This window comes from Astatotilapia calliptera, chromosome 5 (genome assembly GCF_964374335.1).
Source record: "Astatotilapia calliptera chromosome 5, fAstCal68.1, whole genome shotgun sequence".
NCBI classification, from domain to species: Eukaryota; Metazoa; Chordata; class Actinopteri; order Cichliformes; family Cichlidae; genus Astatotilapia; species Astatotilapia calliptera.
The window spans coordinates 2,420,994-2,442,282 of record NC_137426.1 but is presented as its reverse complement, the minus strand read 5'-3'; the positions used below and the strand labels follow the sequence as shown (position 1 = coordinate 2,442,282).

The following is a 21,289-nucleotide window of genomic DNA, read 5'->3' as shown; positions in this document are numbered from 1 at the left end:
TGCTTCAAAAATGACCATGAACTCATCTTCATCAGCTGTTTGTATCAAGCTCTCCTTTTAGCTGTAATAATGATAATAATAATGAACGACAGTATCATGGTGAAAAGGAGCCAACCAAGCTGTTTATGCCCAACTCTAATCAAATACAGGTGAATCTGTTCAGGCCCGCTGATGTACAGCGGCTTGCAAAAGTATTCGACCCCCTCGAACTTTCCCACATTTTGTCACATTACAGCCACAAACATGAATCAATTTTATTGGAATTCCACGTGAAAGAAAGTGGTGCACACGTGAGAAGTGGATCGAAAATCATACATGATTCCAAATATTTTTTACAAATAAATAACTGCAAAGTGGGGTGTGCGCAATTATTCAGCCCCCTGAGTCAATACTTTGTAGAACCAGCTTTTGCTGCAATTACAGCTGCCAGTCTTCTAGGGTCTGTCTGGATCCATCTTTAACTCCAAACACGGATCGATCTGCCTGGAAAGAGGAAGAAAATACTTTCTTTGACCTTTAATGAAACTCCATTAGGGCCCCGTGTTTGGGTCAGGGTTCTCATGCAGACCACTTTAGTCACAGTGAGCTCCTTAACGCTAAAGACAGGTAATGAAAAGATCGGCTAATGTAAGCATGAGACGCAGCCAAAGCGAAGACACAGCTGCATTAATGCGCTGTTAATGCAAGATTAGAATAAGATATTAGAGGAGGCTTCACTCTTTAATGTGCTGTTTGTTTTACGGCCCGGAACGAGAACCGGGACAGATCGTAATTTCTCAACGGCACTTCAAACCGCAGCCTCATAATCATTAAAGTGTTTGCCTGAAACCTCGACAGATTCACTCTGCAGCCACACACAACAAAGAAAAACTACAAAATGAGACATCTTGGTGGAAGCAAGTCTTCAGATATTTTTGTCTTTATGAACATTTCTTCTGATTGATTCGTTGATTAACTGACTAACAGCTGATATGTGCCCACGCCGGCCCTGCAGGAACACTAAAGCCACTTAAAATGTGCTGTGGGAGCTGATATTTCTTCCTCCTGGTTTGTAACAGCCTGTCTGTTTGCATCTGTGTCCACCTGTCTGCCCGTCCACCTGATTGGCTGCGTCCCTGTCCGTCTCGGAGCCTGATTGGCCGTCTCTCCCCGAAGCCTCAACCTGTGCGTCAGCCTGCCAGTGTGTCTCCTCCGTCTGTCTGCTGCGATAAAAATAGACCTCGTCTCCCCCGGCTAAACTATTTACCGTCGCAGCTTGAGTGCAATGGGTGCAACCCGCCAGGCGCTTCCCCCGTCCGAACACCGTGCACGGCCTGATAAGCGGGTGTTTAGCATGCTGCATATTTTCTCTAATATTAGTTTGTGAAAAGGACCAGCGTGTTTTACTTGTTCTGATGATCACCAGGAGAAGCCGACGATTATTAATCTGCCATTTTCTTCATACATTTTACTTTGTGCATAGTCTGGCAGAGAGCTCAGATTCATCTCAGTTCTTCCGTCAAATCTTTCCCTGCACTAAACATCCTGAAAAAACAGTCTCTGCAACTCTGAAAGTCTCTGTGTGGTCAACAGCAGACATGCATTATGCCCATATCGTGGTGTAAACCAATCAGAGATAGTCAAGGGCGGAGCCTCTCAGATGCCCACGCCCACGGTAAGATGTTCAGATATTAAGATGTTCAGTTCGAAGCCTTTGAGGCACTTTTAATTTTGACTTTCTTTTTATTTGATACATCTCGTAATATTTTAAGTTTAAGTTTCAGCTCAGTGAAGCACAAGAACATGTTCAGTACTGTATTTTCCGCACTATAAGGCTCACTTAAAATCCTTTAATTTCCTCAAAAGTGCGCCTTATGTATGAATTCTGGTTGTGCTTACTGACCTCGAACTGATGTCATGTGCTACACGGCGCTCAGAAATCTGTCAAAACATTTTAGCTCGACTTTGCTAAGCTACGAAGCCGCACCGCTTGATGGATTGTTGGAGCATTACGGAGCCTCGCGGAGTGATACGTACTGTGATTCAACGTAATATTATATTATGTGTGTATAAGGACCACAAAATGGCTCCTGTTCGGAGACATGCTTACCTATGCTATCTCATCTGACTGTTTTGTTTCGCTTAATGTGCCTTATGGTCCGAAAAATACGGTAACTTATTAAATGAAGGCTGAAAATTTTGGGTGCACCTAACGCTGGTGCAGCCGTGACAAAAGGTTAGTCGAGAGGCCTGTAATATTAGGAGAAAGCTGCTCTTTCTAGTTTGCATTTGTACTCGGTGGTCAAGAATATCACACTGACGTTCATATAGGTTTTCCATATTGCAGCTTTAATCTCTCTGAAGCTATTCACTTAATCTGGACTGTTTTAAAGACTGTTGTGTTCTCTGTGTATGAGAAGCTGTAAGTAAAATATATCACACATGTGGTCTCCACAGGCCTCAGAGTCCACTGTGAGAGATCACACACATATTCCACTCTACAGAGTTCACATTCACGGAGCCACAGGACCTGATATTAACCCTAAAACATCTGAAAAGCAGATGTTTTAGCATTTTAGTTCTAAAATGCCCCTAAAAAAATAAATCATTATTTTTTTGATGCTATGGGAAATTTTCCATAATTCCTATTAAGACTTGGAGCTTTCTCATAGAACTGTTTTAAAGTGGTTCCCCATGGTGCCATCACATACCGCCTGGCACCGTGCACTGGTTCAGTATCAGTGATGCACATAATGGAAGGAAGTGAGTCTGTCTGAACTATGGCAGAGAGACGATAGCGTCAGTTTGCACTAAAGCATGAGGTCCAGTGCTTCCCTTTTCACTGTAGCATGAAAATGAAAGCACCAAAATATTCAGGGATGATGTTTGATCAGAAATGTCAGGAAAGGGAAGTGAATCCTTTTGGACTCACCTTCTGCTGTTTTTACAAACACCACGCTCAGTAATATGATTCCACAGCACAATTTATGAGTCAAAACAGAGCGCGGTGCCGTGCGGTGAGTGATTAATGAATGAAATCAGCGCTCGCTGTCCCAGAGAGCTAATGTCTGCTGCTGCAATTTGATATTTGTGCAGAAAATGAAAAGTCGGCATTGTGTCTTGTCAGAAAGGATTCCCTCGGAGAACAAAGATCGGAGTGAAGAGGAAGAATTTGAGATGTTTGGTAATGAAATTTATTCCCATCATTTCTGCACTCTGCCTCTTCAGCCTGATTAGACGAGCGAGACGCAGCAGGAGACGATCCAGAGACAAATCCCTGATGCGATCAGATTCATCATGTGGTACAAAGTCAGGGCTTTCACCCTGGAAACTGTAAAAACCGACTGAGTCGAGAAACAAACAAGAGGACATCATTTCCACCCAGGATGAGGACGATGCGTCTCCCTCACTAACTGTTCAACCATCAGGAACCATCCATCCATCCATCCATTCGCTTCCGCTTATCCTTTTCAGGGTCGCAGGGGGCGCTGGAGCCTATCCCAGCTGTCATAGGGCGAGAGGCAGGGTACACCCTGGACAGGTCGCCAGTCCGTCGCAGGGCCAACACACAGGGACAGACAACCATTCGCACTCACATTCACTCACACATTCACACCTAGTGGCAATTTGGATTAATCAATTAACCTATCCCCACAAGCTGCATGTCTTTGGACGGTGGGAGGAAGCCAGAGTACCCAGAGGGAACCCACGCAAACACGGGGAGAACATGCAAACTCCACACAGAAAGACCCCGGCCTGATGGTGGAATTGAACTCAGGACCTTCTTGCTGTGCGGCAACAGTGCTAACCACCGTGCCACCGTGCAGGAACCAGACTGACTCAAATAATTCACGTTAGTGACATAAAAAAAGTCTTCAGATAGAATCAAACTACAATGAGACACAAAATGATGATAGAGAGGCTCCAAACAACAGATTTAAAACTACAAAGACTCAACATGTCAGCACAGAAACCCAAAAACACAACAGGCACCTCACGCGGTAACAAAAAGGCTCAAAATGCCAACAAAGCCTCAACCAGCCACAAAAAACTGCTTTCAGCTACTCTGTTATCCACAGGAAGTCAGCCCACGTTTGATTTAGCAGATTATTTTTACATCAGTCCCAGTTCTTCATGGAAATGTGTCAACCACTACAGTTTGTAGCAACAACGGAGACGCTCAAACTGCCAACTAAAGGAATCAAAGTGACAAGAAACAAGCTTGAAATGAAACAGGAAACCCCCAAAACATGACCACACTCAAAATCCAACAGTCTCAGAAACAAAGAGACAGCAACGTGATTCAAAGATACGGCAACAAAGACTCAAAAATAACAACAACAGACAAGAGAACAACGAAAGAACAAAGACAAGAAAAACAACAACATCAAAGACTCAAACAGCAACAAACGCTTGAAATAAAAACAGACATCAAAGAAATTCTGAACACCGAAAACTACAACAAAGAAATCCAAAATTACAGGAACAAAGACTTAAAATGGCAACGCAGAGACACAGAAACACAACAAAGACACTTAAAACTACAACGAACAACACAATAACAACAAGAACGACAAAAAACAAAAACAGATTTAAAACAGCAACAATAAAGGATTCAAATAAACAACTGAAATTTAGAAAGATGAGGGCAACGAGGCCGAAGATGATCAAAAAGAAATTCCAAACAGCTTCTCCTAATATTTCGGAAGCTCGGGGGTCGGTCTGATTGTGGCCGTGCACGCAAACATACAAACCTGCTGTTCAAGCATTCATTTTATCAGTACAACAAAGACGCTTCATTTTCCTCCATCGCGAAGCCTCGCCGTCTCCATCTACGCAGCAGCACAACAACAACAGCTCCCTGCCGCCGGGGATGCATTTGTCACAAATGTTCAGCAAAGCTTCCCTCACACACTTTCTCACACTCGCTCGCTGCCTGCTGTGAGTGTTTCTCATCCGTCAGCTGAATATGAGTGCTGTGGCTTGAAGGGGGCACCTGAAGAGATTGTAAAAGCCTGAACGGGGGCTTTATTTTTGGCTTCCTGGCACCAGCTCCAACCGTTGGTGCCGTGCAGCCTCGATGGAAGCTTTGATTTGATGTGACTTGATAGAAAAATAAATAAATATGGAACGAAGCTTTCTCTTGTGTGCAGAGACTTACAGATTACTCACATCCTGTTGTTCTCTATGTTTCAGTGTTTGAAGTTGACAGTATTCACTTATGTTCATCACCAGGTTTGCTCGTTTATCTGCTTCCTCGGAAAACCAGCACACGCCGTACTCCTGTACCTCTCCCACCCCCTGATGGACCATCAAAAGCCAGATTACAATCAAATTAGCAGAATTAAAGGTATATTTTATATTCTGTGCTTGTTTTCCTCTCCTGACACCTACACTGGCACCTTCATTACAGAAATCCTGGTTCCATTTTCCACTTGATAAAATGCCCGGATTTGTTGAAAACACACAAATCTATCACTCAACTTTGATTAGGGACACACTTCCCTGCAGGACGCGCGTCTCTTTCCAAGCCTCTCTCTAAAACATATTGCAGTAACATTCGGTCAGTTCCAAGCAGCCTCTGGGGCTCAAAAATGGAGCCAACGCTGTGCCGCCCAAAACTGCAGTTCCTCTAATGTCCACTTGAGGCTGGCTGCAGCAGTGAGTCAGACCCAATGTTAAAATGCCTGAAATTTACAGGAGAAATAAACATGTTTTGGTCTTTGTAGCTAATTTCCCCTTCATACAACATCTCAGGTGGCAAAGCGGGATTTCATTCACCCAATTTAAACTTTATTGAGGCTGAAAGATGCCGGCATGACCGCAGAGAGAGGCAGGTGTGCTGACAAAGATGGCCGTAGCTGTTAGCGGTCCGCTAGCTAACTGGAGACCCTGAACTGGACCGTTTGTGCTGTTGGAGCCTTTGTAATTAAATGATCTGACCTATAATGTGGCTGCTGTGCAGTAAATTTTAAAGCACGTCCACAAAGTCTGACCTCCAGTTTTGGCGAAATTCTAGGATTTTAATTATCTGTTGCTTAGAGGTGATTAAAAGGTGTGTGTGTACTTGTGTACTCCACCCTCCAAATACTGTCACTTCAAGCTTCAGAAAACCAGCATGAAAGATCTGCAGGTCTGCTCTGTCTGCAGGACACGCTGACGTCTTTTAGGGAGTCGGGACTGAGGACACTTTACGACACAGCGACGGCCTCTGCAGGCTTCTATGTGGTTGTTTGATGGAGAGGGACAAGACACAGATTAATAGACTAGTAATGAGTGTCCTGGCCAGGCCCCTAGACTCCACAGAGGAGGTTGGTGAGTGGACGATGTCAGCCGAGCTAATGTCCTTTATGGACAACACCTCTCACCCCTGACTGTGGAGGCCTGATGTCTTAACTTTGAGCCGTGAAGCTTCATTCTGTGACGTTTGTTCATCAGATCAGCCTGAAGAAGCTGCTGCTTCATGTTTCAGTAACAGCGTCTGTGCTCACAGGGACGGGCCAACTAAATTCCCCTTCTTCCCACACACCACGAACAGAAATCAGACGACATGAATAAACGGACCTTGAGGCCAAAAATCAAATTAAACTGAAGATGATCATCTTCATGCATTAAACGCGTGAAGAGAAATCCGTGACTGAGCCAAAAGCGCTGTCAGTGGTTTAATCCAACACCCTGCAGGGCAGCTCAGAGAGAACAATGCAAACTGTTGTCGGATCTGTCGATCACTCAGTGACGGACTCGGTGAGCTGAAGAACTTCAGGAGAAAGCCAACTCGAAGGAGAGCGTGAGCACAAGCTTCAGAAATGCTGACTCTGAGCTGTACTGATAGAAAGCAGGACTAACACAGCAGAGGTCAAAGGTTAAACTCCCACGGGGCCAATCCGAGCTTCAGGTGTATGCAGTGGGTTTGCTGGCGAGTGTGCTCAGACTCACAAATGCCAAACTTTCACAAACTGAAAATAACAGCACTTCTTCAGGCACGATGCATTCTGGGAGGTTCCCCCTGTGGGACCTGAGAGGTTTTCTTTCCACTCAGCCGTCTCCCGGCTCAGCTCACAGCTGGATCGATTTGTTGATAAAGACTTCCATAACTAACATTCATGTGAAAGGTCAAAGTTTTAGATAATCAGATCAGTGCATGCACAAGAATCCCCGTGAGTCTGAAGCTCAGATTCTCACAGTTACTGTGGGGCGGGTCCTACAAAAGGCCACGCCCCATGGTAACTGTGAGGCGTGGATTTATTTGGATGTTCCTGAGCACTGATTGGCAGTTATCATGGCTTCCTGTCCAAATATGGTCATTTTCGGACAAAATGTTCAAAGTGTGACTTTGAAATGAGTCCAGACACAAATGTGCGACATCACGTTAAAAATGAGGAAACAAATTTAGTGCTGAAAACAGGTCAGTGTTACCAACATTTTTTTTTTTGCTTGATTTTGTTGTTTTCTCATATTTGTCCTATTTTTAGTCATGTAAATATTGCCACTTTTTTGCCCTCACAGAAAAACAGGTCTGGTTTTATGTGCCTCTGCGTTTACATGTAAACACACTGATCAGCACCATCCACAGTGAGCAGGCTACAGACGCTCCAGCACAAAAACAAGGGTCATAAATTGTCAGATGTTCCAGAGCCGGCAGCTTTTCACAGGTTTGTGAATGTTCAGGAAATGTTTGTTTACATCTCACAGTAAATAATTACTCCTCCATCACACCAATTGCAGCACACATGGACTCACACGCTGCACTTCAACGTGACGTCTAACTTAGAAAACACTCGTGTTTATGTAATATGAAACCCTTTTGAGGAACGCCCAGGTGGGACTGATGGGCTCACAGCTATGACCTCATGTCTGTGGTTTCATATAACGCTCACACGCCGTACACGGCGACACACGTGCCGGACGATCAGAGCGTGCAGGATGTAGCGTAGCTGCTCGCCTTTGTCAGACAGAGAGGAGGGAGACGCAGAGCTGGGAGATGTTAAACAACAGCTTTCCTACATCGCCACCTTCTCCAGTCCAGGGCTGGTGTTGCTCCTCTTCCTGTGCTTCCTGTCTGCCTCTTACTGCTCCTCTGTGTGATCTTGGATCCGCTTCCTTTGAAGGGTAGCTCCTCATGTGGCTTCTCTTTTTTTTACATCCTTTGTTCTCCTTTGACTTCACCGGAGCCTTTCTCTGTTTCTCTGAGAGTTTAGTCTGAGCGCGCTCCCTCAGTCTTTGTCTTGTTTCCAATTTATTTGCAGAGTTCGGATCCTTTGCACCACCTTTGGACATCCCGCCTCGCACCCACAGCACCTTCTGTTTACTGCAAGACTTCAGAAAATAAAGTATTTGATTTTGTAACTGTTGTTCTGCCCCCTTTGGTGTCTGGATCATCACCTCATTGCAAAACCAACAAAAGAAAAACACCACAGGAAATACACAGCAGGCTCCAGATACACGGGATATATCTGATCCTAACATCAGCAATCAGGCTAAGTGGTCACATGAAGCTGGTTATCAACTTAATAAATCCACCCGGTGCTTATTAATCTAACTAAGAGACAGAATATAACCAATTACTAAAATGCACAGGTCCACTTAGATAATCAGAAGTGTAATATTAGAAAAGCAGCAACAGACACGATAATAAGCACTGTTTGAATGTTCGCGTCAAGTGCTTTGGTCACATAATTACAAATGTATATTCATATGTTTGGACGTACATGGAGTGAGTCTTAGCTGTGCAGCATAAGTCTCTGTGCAGATGTGGCCCTGTAATGTGGGCGAACACCAAAAACACAGGGGTAACCCTGGAGGTACCTCTCCCCGCTGCACAGTGAAGACCTCTGCAGCAGCTGCGCAACAACAGCAAAACACACACGAGTACATCTGAGAAACGTTTCGTGGAAATGCGGCCAGCAGCCGTTCAGATGCATCCGCCTCGATGGATCGACTTCCCTAGAGCTGCGAGCGTGAGCGAAAATCCAGCATCAGTCAGGGTGTGAATCAAAGCTGTGGAAACGGAGGAGACTCGTGAGTCAACGGGAGCAGAAGCTTTACCTCCACAACATCCTCAATAATTTAAAAAGCCCTTCAGGTGCGCAGCTATACCGGTGATGCTCCTGTCAGGCCATCCCGGCCACATCCAACTGGAAGACGGGACGGGGGAGCCATCAGCAACCATCGGCAGATTTATCGTTTTGAGGCGTCATTTCTGGTAAAATGTTTGTTGTTGCTTGAAAAGGCCGAGCTCCTCTGTGGTGCTTTTAATCAGAAGATTTACAGATGAGAAAGATATGACGAGAGGAACGGGAACGAAACTTCATTTTTCTTTTGACTGAAGCTTCAAACTTTATAAGCGTATTTTTAAGCAGCTGAGCTTTTATTAAGCGTTGTTTACAGATTGCATGAATAAGAAACAAGTTCAGCTGTTATGGTAAAAACGCGGCTCTCAAACTTCAAAGCAACTTAAAATATACCAACATAAAAATGTGATTTTGGTGTCTGACAGGCCTCAGGTGTATCCATCCATTCACTGCCTAAAGCTGCTCTCACGAGGATTATTACCCATTTATTTATTGTTGTAGTTATCATGTATATTCTGACGGCATCATTTTATGCTTCTGATGCATGCTGGTGCTCACATGACAATAAAACATGTGATCCCGCTGATGTTTGAGGAACAGGCCATCATAAAAAGTAATCGTTTATTACATGATGAAAGACACAGCGCTGAACTGAGATCAGATTTAATAAAGTATCTGCAGCCATGCATTATTAGATGAAGTGGCTACTGTGTTTATGTGAGAGTGAATTATTTTACACCAAATGTTATAAAGAATTAAAGGTTCGTAGAACTAAAGTGAAACAGGTCCAAAGCAGCTCAGAGGTCATTTGCATGAAAATTTAAATTTAATCCAAGCGCCCGCTTTAAAAAATAAAAACCGATGAAAGACTGAAGCTGCTCATGTCCACTCGATAAAAAGTTAATGCACAACCTGCAGGGAATGGCTGAGAATGTAAAAGGGTTCAGGGCGGCTGTTCAACAGGGTCCATGGAGCTCACGCTCATTTTAAACGTGCACTCCGCCGAGTCACATGTTCAACTATACAAGCTGCTGTTCTCCTCCTGCCTCGATGAGCAAAGCTGTTCTCGTTCTGCAGCTACCGTCTTTTATGTTTTCCCCAAATAAGGCACTTCTTAAAATGTGTTCCTCGGTCTTCAGATTGTAGATCAGGTCGGTGTGAGGGGCGGATCGCTGGGTTGTGGGGATGAACGGTCGGCTTCTCTGGTATTTTTATGCGATTTGATTTTTGCACTTCGGTTGGATCAATCGGATCAAAGCGTACGTTGCTAATCCAGTTTATAACGCAAGATCCAAAACGTCTAACAGCAAAGATGTGACCGCATCACTTCAGCATCGTTTCAGCATGCAGCGAAGGCTCGATGTCAGCAGTGCCGTCTCAGGATTGATGGACAGATGGATGAACAGATTTATCAACAGATCAATGGAGATTTTATGGATGGATGAAGCAGAAGGGAAGAGGAGGTCTGAGTGATGGACAACGGGATGTGGGAAGTACTTCTGCTTTGTTCAAACTGCTGTCAGCTTCCAAATGCTAGTCTTCTGAGCTCTGTTCAGACGCACCATAATCAGATAACAGGCTTACAGCCCTGCGCGTCACGCCTGTGTTTTCGTTTTATTTTGGAAAGTTCACAGTAAAAATTCCTGACAAACAGATCAGTTAGTTTACGATAGCGATGCACATCGCAGAGGTACACCAGGATGATGCGCCCAGCTGCAGGCGCAGAGCGTAATTAAGTTCACATCCTGGTGTGAAATGGTTTCCTCTTCCTGCGCTGCCACACTGATCAAGCGTAATCCTTCGGCGGCGCACCCGGGGAACTCGCGGAGAGGCAAGATGCTCTTACTCGCCGCACGCACGGATTCATTTATAATTAGAACGGCACTCACATTTCTGTCCTGCTCAGCATCTCCAGCGCGCTGCAGGACTCTCATCTAAAGCTGCAGCCTAATGATGCAAGAAAACACAGTGCTGTGGTATTAACAGCCATCTAACAGCCTCTTGACTGCTGTATGTCTTACACAATGGCTTTCCATTAAAGTCCTGCTGGTGTTTTGCTGTTTACGCTTGTGATTACATCACGACACCAGCTTTACTGGATGCTGAAACAATTACTCGATTTAATCAATTAGCCACCTGACTGAGAATTAATCGGCCTCTGTGCTGGGAATCGTGTCTGAAAAACCTCTGTAATATTGTTAGGCCCCTTTGTGTGCAACTTGATTTTATAAACCTTCATTAAAAAGTTCATAAGATGCTAAAAAAACAGAATATTAAAAGATCTGAATGTGCAGCATCTTCAATCTCTGAGTTAATACTTTCAATCATAAAGCAGCTGCACAGGTCAGAGGCAACCTGTCGCCACAACATCATGGTGCGACTCAGACCGACTGCAATCACTCGCAGACACGCTGGAAACGGTTTGCAGTTAATCTGAGTTTGTGCTGATGAACACAACTCATCTCTGCACTCGACTGAACGGGTTCCACACAGCTGGGTTCTGCTTAAGGTTCCATATAACTGCTGATTTGTGGTTTTCACTGATTGTCACAGTTAATAATCATATTATCAAACTGACTTAACTGATGGGAGACAGACTGTCTCCACCTGTCTCCTTCGATCTGACTGTGATCACTGACCTTTTCCCCCCATGTGACCGTAGCACGGGACAAATGATTCTGCAGCATTAAATAAGGGAACAGCTCAGAGCTCCAGATTAGGGGACCGTGAATGGTGTAAAATGACAAGTTAAAATAAAAATATGGAGTAAAAACAGATCAAACTTCACATTTTCACATTTCATGAACATTTACGGAAACACAACGAAGAAGCTGAGATGTCAACAGCACGTCTCGGTTTTTGTGCATTGGTGCAACCACAATCGTCGCATTACAAACTACAGTTTACTTCCTGGAAGTCGCATTTATGATCCAAGCAATTAATCGAGATCTGAAAATATTTGGAACTTTCAGACGTCGTTGTGCCGCCTCTCTCGCGTCGTGAGACCGATGCGTCTTTGTAGACGTTAGCTCCCGCCGGGGGCCGTTTCCCTGGATGGCAGCCATGTTTACGCGTGCACAATCTGATTAAAACTGAGATTAGAGCTTCAAGGTGATCCGATCCTGACGAGCGTTTTGTGGATCAAAGGTTTCAACAGATTCAATAATTCTGATACGTGCAGAATTGTCCATCTTCCCAGAAATAGTAGAAGTTGTGATTTCCGACTGTCAGGATTTCTCACACTAACACAGACCAGTTTTCTGTCACTCCCACCACGTCTACCACTAAACTAACTGACCTGCACCGTAAGGATAAATTCTCTCCAAACATGAGAAGAAGTGTTTGCACAAATCCAATTAATGATTGACGCAACCACCTGGAAATGTTGAAAATCTTCTGACTGGCTTGTTTACATAAAGCATTTTTATTCCCATCAGACCTTTGATCCGGTTAAGCGCGTCCATGTAAACATGGCTAATGTGTCAAGACACTGCTGCTGATGTATACCTGGAAAGGTTTGGCAAAAGGCATTTATGTGTGAACACGCTGTGATCCTGCTGAGAACATTAAGAAGCTCTGCCAGTCAATCACGACAGCGAGGACCGATGACAGTCCTTCCTCTGCCAGTGACACATCAGACTGTGCACAGAAGGAGCAGCACATCAGGCAGTCGTGCATATTATGAATTTATATCATGGCGGTTTGAAAAGCACGTAAATTATTAAACAGGGCAGGTTGATTGAGTTCAGCTGAGCCAACCATCCACCGCATCTCTGCTTCCAAGTCCTTTAAACGGCTCCTCAAATGTAGTTTGTCCTCGGCTCGCTGCACCCCGACAGAACAATACCTTCATCAAATGCACAGTGACAACTCCTCTTATTTACAGCTGCAGCTCGCACCGAGCGAGCGGCAAAGGGTGGGTGAGGAAGACAATGGCTGAGGAGGGAGATGGACGGGAGAGAGGAAGACCGAGGCAACACTGTGGATCGGGAAACTCTGAAGAATAACGTCGGCACTTCACTCCAGCGATGGCAAATCGGGACAAAGCTTATCGATAACAGGTGCGAATTCACACCCGCCCACACAGGGCTCGGGTAAGTACAGCACAGCAGGCTCGTTTAGCCCATTTCTCAGGTGTAATGTGGTGTTTATAAGCCTCCAGGGACGGCGCTCCCCCCCAGCGCTCCTCTCCTCCAGGGAGGCAGAGAAAAACAAAAACCTAGAGAGGTTTGGAAACGTGCTTTCCCCGTCATAACAACAAACCGCTGCCATCACGATAACTAGGCCTGGACGTTCTCCTCATCGTCATCTTCACACTATTTCTGCCACGTCACCACCACTGGTGTCATTATCCACATCCACAGCGTTATAATCCCAGCAAAGATACTTTGAATCAAAGGGGCATGAATGTTACGCTGCACCGCTCAGTGTCTTCAGCACCCAGAAACATCTTTTGTTTAACAGTGACTCAGCTGATTGGCTGCTAACCTGACATTGGTTAACACTGGGTTAATCATCTGTTTATGAAGCAGCAGCACAACAGCAGCAGCAGCGCCGGCCCACACAACAGTTGTTTGTTTCTTCTAGTCGCAAATCCTTGGATTGAAACACATTTGTAGGTTTGCAGGCTGCAGAAATTTGACCAATTGTGTAAACAGGCGAACAGACAAAGGAGCGCGGACGAGCGAGTCAGCCTCCTTCTGCCTCCGCTCCCCCTCTTTCTCTGCCTGTCTGCACAGAGAAGCATCTGTGTTTTCACTCCTGAGCGGCGGCGTGCCCACCGCTGCATGGGCTGCGTGTTTGTGTCACCGCGGCAGCCTGAAGGTCGCTGCTCGGCCACGAGGCGCCGAAGGGTTCGGAGTGACGGCTGAGTGTCGAGAGATCGATAACTTTCTTTTTCTTTGAATCGCGAAAGCAGGGCATCGTATCAACCACAGTCACCCAGCCTCAAACCCAGAGGTCTTCACGTTTTTGCGTGCCAACGAGGACATCTGAAGCCTGGCTATGAGTCACTGTAATCACTGCAGCGCTGATTTGAAATGAACAGTTTTCCCGTCACGTCCGTTTTGTTGTGAGCACGAACAAAGGAAAATTAAAGTTGAGGAATTACCTCATGCAGTGCAAGTGAAATATCAACATTAACAGGTGACATATTAATAATCTCATGTGGAGAAACAATGAATTTAATTTGAGTAACTGACAGTGTGCAATACTTAAAATAGGCTGAATTCATTCATTCATTTATTCACGATCTGCCACTTCATCATTATTAACTGGTAAATTAAGAAAATGAACTATAAGTGTCACTGCATGCGCTAATCAGAATGAACTAACTGTAAATATGATACTAGTTCAATGAGTGCTTCTGTGGTGGTTTTCACATCTGCATTTATTCATTTATTTGCATTTTTAAAAGATTTTTTCAAGAAGAACCGTTAAATAAAAACTCAATTCCGTGTTTTTACCATTTAAGGTAGAACGTCATTAAGAGCTTTAACCTCCTAGGACCTGGCGTCCACACATTTTGGGTTATTTAGACCAAAATACTCAATTTTGCTCTAGAAGGGCCTGATATCCACCTACGAGGACATTATGCTGCTACTGTTCTATCAAAATCTTAAACGAATATCCTCATATGTGGCTCTTATTTTTCTTAAAAACAAAAATAAGGTAAAAAATAAAATCTGGTAATTCTTTGTTTTTACATTCATCGGGCCCCAATCAGCCCAAATATCAAAGAGAAATTAAAAATGAATGCAGTGGAAGAGTTCAGGTCTTAGGAGGTTAATGTCTCTATAATGAAGAAAAAGTTCATCCATGCAAAACAATCCATTTAAAAACTTTATTTATTTAATTCATCTATTAATTGCTCTCTTTGAAGTCATCAATATGCAACATTTCATGGTTAGAAATGAGCAAAACGAAGCTTTCTAGTGTTTTGTTTTCACATCAGTGATGTCACAGGATTTCTCCTGCATAGAGAAGTATATTTAAGGCTGGAGTAGCTAAATGTCATTCATTTATTTAAAGGCATCAGTATTTATTTGAAGGCAGTCACTTTAAGTTGCAAAGACAAAATAAATGTGCCTGTGTATTTCAGGGTGAGACCAAATGTTTTTAATATGGAGAACTTGGAAATTGTGATTCAGCGTAAACTTGCAATTTCTTTATTACATTTTGCACCAGTGTTCGGGGGGTTTGCTGACAGAAGTGTGCGGAATAACCCTCTGCTTCGTTTGCTTCTCTTTCACCCTGAGAGGGCGTTTAATGAGAATGAAATTAAAGTAAAGCCCTTTTGTTTTAGAATTAGCTTTAATTTTAACATTGTGTGTTCACTAATCAAATATAAGCTTCGCTTTTCTTTGCGGGATTAGAAATATCAGGAAACGCATCGTTTTCATCAAACGAGCTAATACAGACTCACGGCACAGCCTTCCTCCCAAACCTCCAAGTACTGAGACTGCAAACCTCATTACATCCCAGCAGGAGAACTCACAATTTCAAACTTTCACATGATGAGCAGCAGCATGTGAAGCAGACACATGAATAAACGGCACCTGTGACGTGATCAAAAGCTTCCCAGAAAAACATGAAGGCCTGCACAGATGTGACCTCTGCAGCCTCAGCTGTCACACAAAGACTTCAGCATGCTCAGGCAGAAACACACACGCACACAACATCAGCAATCAAACAACTTCCACAATCCATGTGACGGCTGGAGCTTCAAGACCGAAGCTGTTAGGAGTCACCCGGTTCCACGTCCGCTGCCTCCCCACGTCTTCCCTGCAGGGGTTTCAGTAGTTCGAGCTTCAGTGGTTTTCTCAGCCCCGACCGCGTCCTCCAAATAAACACTCAGATCTGACAGTTGTTTCTAAAATAACCCTGTAATCCTGAAAGTACCAGTTTAGAGTTCAGGGCACATACGTGCACTTATTTACACCGCTGCTAGAAGTCGTTTAAACCTGAAACTTAACGGCATGTTGCAATAAGCTGCTGCACAAACATGTTGTTTGTTAAGCCTCAAAATGTAAAAAAACCCCAAAAACTTAGCAAACAATATAAACAATGTATCGATTTTAACAGTAAGAAACAAATGACGTGATGAACTGCCAAAAACTGCAGTTCCTCCAACGTCCAGCAGAGGCTGCAATAAATAGGCTCAAATAAACTTGTTTACAGCCTGATATATATAAATAAATAAATACTTTCAGAACAACTGTAGAGGACCTGAAAATGTTTTTATAAATAACATCTGTTGTTTTTCATCTGCTTAGATTGAATGAAGGTTTAAACTTTGCATTATTAGAGGCGTGGCCTCTCTGATTGACAGCCTATGGATGCAGCTTGTTAACTAAGATAGCTAGTATTGATAATTTAGTAATCCACTACTGCGAAACACATGTGGCCACTTGTGGCTCCATGAAAACTAACATGGCGAAGTCAGAAAGCCACAGCTTAAAAATGCTGTGGCTGCTTCCATCTTTTACATACAGTCTGTGTTTGGTACAGACTGTATGTCACATCGAACATTTAATGTTGACCAAAGGCAGCTGAAACTTAAGACAAACAGCGGTGACTTTTAAAAACTGATAAAAAGTCGTTGATGTTTATTTTTTCCATGAAAAAACAATGAAAAAGACCAGATTCCATTTTATTCCATGAAGTCACTAACATTTAAAATTTAGAGGGCTTTTAAGTTTTCAGCGAGATGTTAGGGGACATCACCCTGAGCGGAACATTTGTGGAAAGGCATTCAAATGAAACTGAAACTATTCTGAGAGTACTGATAATGTTTTTGCAGCATGTGTTGAGTAAACGCAGCTGAAACAAACACCGTCCTGAGTAACTCGTATTCATTTTTGTTATTTTTATTTCTTTATAAGAAAATGTTGGAAAATAAAAAGAGACAAATATCTGCAGAGCTCCGCGGGTCAGAGGAGACGTGTGTTTCTGTTCATCACACATCAGCGTCATTACAATATTTCGGGTTTGTGGAGCCTTAAACAAAGACTTCACCTTCAGCTCTGCGACACGTCACGATGGTGCGGGTTTGTGTGTGTGTGTGGGGGGGGCGGGGGGGGGGCGGCGGCGGCTCATTGGTTGTTTGTCTCAGTTGGAACCGCTGCAGCTCAGACGGGTCTGTGACTTCACAGCCGCGCGCGGCACAGCCACGGGCGCCCCTTTGTCTCTACCAAAGTGTCACTTCACAAAGACCACGCGCCGAAAACACCCACTCTCATCACGCGTGACCCAAACGCGCAGCCAGGTATCATCCTGCCTCTCAGCAAACATCGCAGGGCCGCACGTGCGCTCTCCACACTTGAACTTTCTGTGCGGCCCGAGACAAAGCCCGGCCCTCGTGCACGAGCAGAACAGGTCTGAGCATCCGCGCGCACCTCTCCTCCGACTCCCAGCCAGCTCCATGAATTATGGAGGGAGGCTATATTTGGAGTGTGGAGGCCGAGGGAAGGGGCTCGCTGTGCTGCTGGAGCTTTGTTCACTGTACGCGCTCATCATTTATTGACTGGTGCCACGCGCGCTCTCCTGCACGCGCACATTCACCCTCAGTTCTAATTAGGGGATGATGGGGGGGTTAACAGCTGTCCATCAGCTCCCCCAAAGTTTCTCACACTTGCTTCATCATTTAGGACCTACTCCTCCTCCACCTCCTCCGCACAGCCAGAGGAGGAGGACAGCCAGATATCTGCGATCCACGCGTGACGAGACAAAAAACTACCAGGAGCGTTCACGAGTAAAGGCAGCGGGCATCCCCCCAGGATGGGAACAAAAGACCCTCTCTGACTCCCGGGGGGTGGGGGGCTGTCACTTTAGAGTGAGGTTCGAGGCTGGGGAGGGAGATGATTTTTTTTTTTTTTTGGGGGGGGGGGGGGGGGGGGCACGGACGTGAAAAACATCCCGAGGACCGCACGACTCTCTGCTCCAGCCTGCGCGCGTTAACGCGGGGAGTGATGACAGCGTGGGTGTTTACCCCACGTTAACACACGCACGCACACCTCCTCACTCACCTCCACGATGAACGTCTTCTCCTCCCCGCACGCGGAAACGACCCAGAACAAAAGCGGGAAGTAGCAGGTCTTCCAGCAGAACCCCGGGAGCCCCGCTTTCCTCCTCCTGCGCCTCACTCCTCCACCTCCGCCTCCTCCTCCCGTCGCCATGGCTGTATCCCCGAATTCCCCCCCTCCTCCGCCTCCGCTTCCCGCCGGTGATGTCCAGGCTCCTGCTACGCTCTTTTACCGGAGGAAACGGTCCGTGCGCTCCTGCTTCATCCCGGCCACGGTCACTCGCGTCTCCTCCTCTCCGGGTTCCACGCACCGCTGCTGTGATCGCGCTGTGGGTTCGCTTCACTTAAGGGGCGAGCGGCTCACGCAGGTGCAACGGGAACAGCTGAAGGAAGCCTGGCTACAGTAACGCGGGGATGCTGCTCCGGTCTGTCCGGTAACAGCAAGGAGGAGAAGGGGGAGGGACCGAGAGAGGGAGAGAGAGAGGAGGAGAGAGATGGATGTTGTGATGGATGTTGTTGCAGTACCTCTTTGCCCACACCAGGAGCGCTGCAGACGCAGAGGACTCGTCTGCGCGTGTTTTATCGTCCCTTAGAGGGTCGAGATTTCAGAATCAGAAAGCTGGTTTGGACGCACATATTCAACTCTGTATATTTTATTATTATTATTATTATTATTATTATTATTTTATTTTATTTTTTTACTATTTAATTTGTAAAAATGTGTATACACACACACACACACACACACACACACACACGTAGGAAAATATTTAGTATACACATCCAGAAATGCATACACTATTATATATTGTACATATATTTATTAGTTTCAGGTTGGCCATTCTTGTATTTTGCTCGTTTGTGTTGTTGTGTTTGCACATCTCTGTTGCTTGTGGGGCTCGCACACAAGAATTTCACTCGCATGTGCTGTGCCAATGTGCCTGCACATGTGATGTGACAATAAAAAGTGATTTGATTTGATTTGATTTGACGTTGGGGTTGAAGTGGGCTCGTTTCTAATGGAAAAAAGTAATAAAGAAGTCATGGAAACTTTACATTTCCACACATTACACAAAGATGATGCTTGAGAGGTGCGGTCAATGGATGAGAGGCGTTGTGTTTAAAGTCAGAGTCGTGAAGGTCGCCTAGAAACATTTTTCAAGGACAGGATGTCTCTGTCACGATGATCCCACACAGCTTCAGTAATGCTGGGGCCCGGGCTCTGGGGGGGCCCATCCACGACTGATACTGTGTGTGTTTTATATCCACTTTATTTCACTGCACTGCCAGGGTTTGGCATCATTGTCCTGCTGAAAATCAAAGTTTACAGATAGCAGATCAGACTCTGGTGGTCCTTTTCTGAGTTCATAATTCATCAGTTTATTAAAGATCTCCAAAACCACTGACTGACATGATGCTGAAACCATGACAGAGCCTCCGCCCGGCCTCACAGATGGCTGCAGACTCTCAGTGTTGGACGACCTCCTACATACTGACCATTATGTGGATCCATCTCTCCATCAGACCTGTTCCTCTGATCTTCAGTTCAGTTCTTGTATAATTTTCATGCCTCAGTTTTCCTTTATTAAGAACGGCTTCCTGACAGCTGCCAGTCACTGAGACATTTCTGATAATCAGCTAAACGTGCAGATCATCTCTCAGGTCCTGTGTCAGGGCTTTGCCGGATTTCTTCCCGTTTCTTAAGAACATGAATTTCAGATGCTGTTCATTTACTCTTCCACGTCTTCAGTTTCTTCACGTGTTTAAGGACACACTGCACACGCTGCAGAGATATAACAGGTTACAGGCTAAAAGCTCTTTGGGAGTCACTGTGTTGGTGCAAAAATACTATTTTTCATCAAACTGCGTTATCTTTGATCTAATTTAGATCTAATTTAACATTGATTAGGTTTTAGGTTGATCTTATGCGTAGATGCAACACTGGCTCTTCCAGTGAGTTAGGCGTTTTGACCTTGAATGACTCAAAGGTTCATAAACAAAAGAATATACTTTCAAATGAGTCAGGACGGAAAAAGAGTTGTGAAATTTGGAGAACTCACTTAAAAAAACAAAAAAACAAAACAAAACAAAAAAGACAGTCCGGCTCTTTGGAAGCAAAATCTAAAGGCATGAGGTGTGGAGGTTTGACACCTGTGTGTAAGCAGCACATTAATGATGCCACCAAACGAAGTGCAAACTGTGTGTTGCATTACCACATGAATATGAATGGATGAATATGTTTTTACGCTTGGTCCTAATTAGCTGCCGAGTCTGTTTTGCACTGCTGTGGTTGGTAATAGAAAGAAAATCAGCCAGGCTGTTTCCACTCAGAATATTCAGTCAGTGAAATTAATTTCACTTTGAATTCAGCCTGATTTCCAAGCTCACCTCTGGGACGGCGTCTGAGCTGAACTCGCCGAGTATCTTGTGATATTTGAACGTGTCAAGATCTCGGAGCTCGAGTGTGCAGACGTTGGCTCTGTGATGAAAGTCGGACGGAAGTAAGTGAGGCAGCGTTCAGAGTGCTGTTCAATTATTGCTCAATTGTTCAATCATCACTCATTCAGGTGAGAAGAGACTTAATGTCATACATAATTTAAATTGAAATAAAAAACAGCTCCACCACCATCGTCGCCTTAAAATAAGGACTTCACTGTGTGGTCTGATCACCAAAACCTTCTTCATCATATGCGCCATCAAATAAACCACTTAATGTATATTTATGCCTTTCAAACGAGTCTTTACTGATTGAAATTCGCCCACAGAGGACTCGTCTCCATTTAAAGAGGCTGATTATAAACTGAAGACAGCCGTGGTCCTAATTAAAGATGACAGTCTGCTTTAAGTATCGTTACAAATATCACAGAGGGGTATTAATCGTTTGATGCAGACACTTTGGAAGATGTTTGTTTAAAAGAAAAGGATTTGGACTGCTTCCCGTTTCTGTGTTCGATCCTCTGGAAAACATTTCCAGCTTTATTTGTGGATTTTCTGAGGAAAGTGGGCATCTTTTCAGTGAGACAGAAGGCTATAGTAACACTTTGAGTCACATGTGTTTATCTGCAAATTACTTACCATTTTATTGCTTCTCAGTTTTCCACGCTGTGCCCGAACAGCTCCTGATTAGCAGATTACTGGATTATTGCTGTGGTAATAATGGGACGGATGGCTGAGCCGGATCGAAGCTGCGACGGGGTGACCTTTAATGTAACCGATG

The 21,289-nt window shown here is 44.7% G+C and overlaps 1 protein-coding gene and 1 long non-coding RNA gene across 2 annotated transcripts in view; both read right to left on the bottom strand.

Annotated features, from left to right (window-relative positions):
• The window catches only part of mmp24 (matrix metallopeptidase 24), a 72,321-nt gene extending 53,841 nt beyond the window's left edge, over positions 1-18,480 (bottom strand). Inside the window, exon 1 of the mRNA XM_026166541.2 lies at positions 18,077-18,480. Coding sequence (XP_026022326.1) covers positions 18,077-18,226 — 150 coding nt within the window. The 5' untranslated portion in view covers positions 18,227-18,480. The remainder of the gene's footprint in view (positions 1-18,076) is intronic.
• Positions 18,481-19,718: 1,238 nt separating this feature from the next.
• LOC145428647 (uncharacterized) lies at positions 19,719-21,289 on the bottom strand. Its single transcript, XR_013908957.1, has 3 exons — positions 21,148-21,289; positions 20,461-20,551; positions 19,719-19,855 (listed from the first exon to the last, which is right to left on the bottom strand). It is a non-coding gene; the product is annotated as an uncharacterized LOC145428647 (long non-coding RNA).